Below are 4,130 nucleotides of genomic sequence, written 5' to 3'. Positions count from 1 at the left end.
TTTTTTTTTTTTTTAACAAGTGAAGCACCTGAAGGGTTACTATACTTCTTAAATGTGGTTTTGAGGAGGGGGGTGTAGTTTTTAGAATGGTCTCACTTTGGGTATCTTTTATCATATACACCCCTCAAAGTGACTTCAAATGTGATGTGGTCCCTAAAAAAATGGTTTTGTAAATTTTTTTGTAAAAAAATTAAAAATCGCTGGTCAAGTTTTAACCCTTCGGACTTCCTAACAAAACAATATGTTTCAAAAATTGTTCTGATGTAAAGTAGACATGTGGCAAATGTTATTTGTTATTTTTTTCCCCAAATTTCCACAAATAAACATAAGTCATATTGAACAAATTTTACCACTATCATGAAGTACAATAAGTCTAGAAAAAAAACTCTCTCAGAATCACTGGGATCTGTTCAAGAGTTATAACCTTATAAAGTGACACTCGACAGATTTAAAAAAAAAAATGAGGCCCTGTCATTAACCTACAAAGTGGCTTGGCCCTTAAGGGATTGAAACAGTTTTTAATCAAAAATGCAAGACCCAATAAAGGAAGTGATAAATTGATGCCATCAGGGTCTTTGCCCCTTTAGCATGAAACTCTCACAATGGAGTAGCATAAGCAGGTGCCAGGTTCCCTTTAATTAGTTAAGTGAATGGGTGTAACTAGGGTTGAGCGACTTTTGCTTTTTTAGGATCGAGTTGGGTTTTGTGAAACCCGACCTTCTCGAAAGTCGGATCACGTGAAATCGGCCGATTCTACTGTAAAGTCGGGTTCCGGACCGGAACACGAAACCCAATGCAAGTCAATGTGGATTCTCTCTCTCTCTCTCCCCTCCGTGCAAAGCATATGTTGTGTTTGACTGCGGAAATCACTGCAGCCCAAACGGTAATATGGCTCTATGACGCCGCAGAAACCAGACCGGAACCTATGTCATCACGCTGCCCACACTCCTTAATTGGCTGAAAAAATGGCGGGGAAGGCGTCATACAAAACGCGACTTTGGCGCCAAGATCGCCGACCACGTGGCCGATCCCACGCTGGAGTCGGGTCGGGTTTCACGAAACCCGACTTTGCCAAAAGTCGGCGACTTTTGAAAATGAACGATCCGTTTCGCTCAACCCTAGGTGTAACTACAACATTGCTAAGTATTGAGTAATAGACACTTTCAGTTTCATTTCTTCCTTCTTCCGTCAGCCATGGCGTCTGTTATTCTGAGCGAGGAGCTGCTCTGCTCCATCTGTTTATCTACATTTAAGGACCCTGTAACGCTGAGATGTGGACACAACTTCTGCCGGGTCTGTATTGATCGTGTGCTGGATACACAGGACGAGTCTGGAGTTTATTCCTGTCCTGACTGCAGAGAAGAGTTTCAGCAGCGGCCGACACTGACGAGGAACATAAATCTCCATAATGTCGCAGAACGTTTCCTGATTACTCAGCAAGAACAAGAGGAGATCACCGGGATCTGCTGCACTTACTGTGTGGACTCTCCGGTACCTGCTGTTAGATCCTGTCTACACTGTGAGGCTTCTCTGTGTGATAAACACCTGAGATCTCACAGCAAATCACCAGAACACGTCTTATCTGATCCCAGCACTTCTCTGGAGAAAAGGAAATGTTCTGTCCATAAGAAGATCCTGGAATATTACTGCACTGAGGACGCGGCTTGTATCTGTGCGTCCTGCAGTTTGATTGGGAAACATAATGGACATAAAATGGAGTCACTGGATGAGGCCTCTGAGAACAAAAAGAAAAAAATGAGAAATGTTCTGCAGAAACTGACCACAAAGAGAGAGGAGACTGAGGAAAGAGTCCGGAGTCTGGAGGAGCGCAGGAGAAAAGCTCAAGAAAAAGCAGCTGGAGAAGCCGAGAGAGTCACTGCCCTGTGTACAGACATCAGGAGACGGGTGGACGACCTGGAGAAGAAGGTCCTGAGTGAGATCTCCAGGCAGGAGAAGGAAGAGTCACTGCCACTGTCTGCTCGGATCCATCAGCTGGAAATAAAGAAGGACGAGCTGTCCAGGAAGATGAGACACATTGAGGAGCTGTGTAACATGAGGGATCCACTGACTGTCTTACAGGAACCAGACACCGGTGACTTGTGTGATCCTGAGGAGGAGGGAGGTGATGAGGACACAGGGGGACATGATAAACAGCCCCATGACGGAGATGACCTGGATGTGGCTGTGATCTCACACACATTACACACATTATGTGACGTAATATCAGGTATAAGGAGCGGGATCTGTGTGGTGAGTCCTGCAGACATATTACTGGATGTAAACACAGCTAATAATAATCTCCTTATATCAGACGACCTGAAAACTGCGACCGAGGCAAAAGTGAGGCAGAAACGTCCAGAAACAGCAGAGAGATTCCAGGGTTATAGTCAGGTGATGAGCAGGAGAGGATTTACCTCAGGACGACATTACTGGGATGTGGAGGGCAGTAGATCAGGGGAGTGGATGGTGGGGATGTGTTATCCCAGTATAGACAGGAGGGGAGATCGGTCACTGGTCGGAAATAATAACAAGTCCTGGTGTTTGAGGAGATATGGTAATAATCAGTATTCAGTGATACATGACAGGGAAGTGATTCAGTTAGCCAAGAAGATCTCCAGTGATAGAGTCAGGATATGTCTGGATTATGAGGCCGGGCAGTTGTCCTTTTATGAGCTGTGTGACCCCATCAGACACTTACACACCTTCACTGCTACCTTCTCCGAGCCCCTCCATGCTGTGTTACGTGTATTTGGGCAACCTTTTTTCTATACCTCGATGAAGATTACAACTTAAAGAGAAAGTAGCATCAGAAAATTACCGGTTTTTAAACTACATTTTACGAGAAACATTTTTCTGATCTTCTATGACATAAAATATATTTACCACTGGAGCTTTCTGAAATCTTCCAGTGTTTCCTGAAGTCACTGAACCCCACAATACTTTTTCCACAGATCTCGCTTCTCATCAGTCTCATTATCAACACAGGAATGTAATGCAACATAACACATTTGTTATAAAGTTGGAGGACGATAATGTCGTATCCATCACTGACAACATCTTCCCTCCTCCCCGCACAGTGATCTCTGCACAGGGCACAGAGCATGCCCACAAGTCCTCTCTAGATTACACTTTCCCACATCCATGTGTCTGCTGTGGAGACCATCTTTGAATTCTGTTAGATGGAAAAGCAGCAGCTCAGATAATATGGTTGCCCCCATGATTATGTCCAGAAAATAAAATATAAAAATGTATAATCCAACATAAAAATGAGTTAAAGATACCAGATCAAACTTAATAATATCATTTAATTCTCAGATAACGGAAACTTAAGAGTATTCAGATTTAACCCCTTAAGGACACAGACAATTTTCATATTTTTCTCAAACATTTTTATTTCTTCGTCATCACAGACTAATAGGAGCTTTTGATTTGAGGGACGAGTTGCAGATTTTACTGATAACATTCATTTTTTTCAGATAGAGTTTATATAGAGTTAGGGAAAAAGGCATAAACATTCGAAGCGCGGTGTAATGGTGACAGAATGCAATTCTGAGTTTTTGTTTTTTGTTCTATTTTTATAGTTAACTGTATGATCAAAATGTGCTGACAACAAGATTTTACAGGTTACTACAATTACCGTATGTTGATTTTAAACTTTGTAGTTTTATTTTATTATTTCAGTTGCTTAAAAAAAATCTGAATATTGTAAAAATGTTTTGTTCCATATTTTCTGAGATTCATATTTTTTATTGTTCCATCAATTGCTTTGTTTTTTAGCTTGGGGATATGGTGTTCTTACTTAGAGCATATTGACATAGACAGGAGATTTTGATCACTTGTTATTGTATTTTTATGCTGTTGGAGCAACTGAAAATTCACAATCTCCGGCAATTCAATTTTTTATAGAGTTTACAGATTGGGCAAATTTCTTTTAGATTTTGAGAGACTGGACTAATCTGGATGCTGCAATAACAAACATATACAGTGCCTACAAGTAGTATTCAACCCTCTGCAGATTTAGCAGGTTTACACATTTGGAATTAACTTGGCATTGTGACATTTGGACTGTAGATCAGCCTGGAAGTGTGAAATGCACTGCAGCAAAAAAGAATGTTATTTCTTTTTTTTTT

The 4,130-nt window shown here is 41.3% G+C and overlaps 1 protein-coding gene across 1 annotated transcript; it reads left to right on the top strand.

The window, feature by feature from the left end:
* The first annotated feature begins 418 nt into the window (after window positions 1–418).
* Window positions 419–3,720, top strand: LOC143776717 (E3 ubiquitin/ISG15 ligase TRIM25-like). The gene is made up of 2 exons (XM_077266399.1): window positions 419–654; window positions 1,123–3,720. The coding sequence occupies exon 2, from the start codon at window positions 1,195–1,197 to the stop codon at window positions 2,791–2,793; it is 1,599 nt and encodes a 532-aa protein (XP_077122514.1). The 5' UTR covers window positions 419–654; window positions 1,123–1,194; the 3' UTR covers window positions 2,794–3,720.
* The last annotated feature ends 410 nt before the right edge of the window (window positions 3,721–4,130 follow it).

This window comes from Ranitomeya variabilis, chromosome 5, assembly GCF_051348905.1.
Source record: "Ranitomeya variabilis isolate aRanVar5 chromosome 5, aRanVar5.hap1, whole genome shotgun sequence".
Taxonomy (NCBI): domain Eukaryota; kingdom Metazoa; phylum Chordata; class Amphibia; order Anura; family Dendrobatidae; genus Ranitomeya; species Ranitomeya variabilis.
This window is presented reverse-complemented; position numbering and strand designations above follow the sequence as displayed.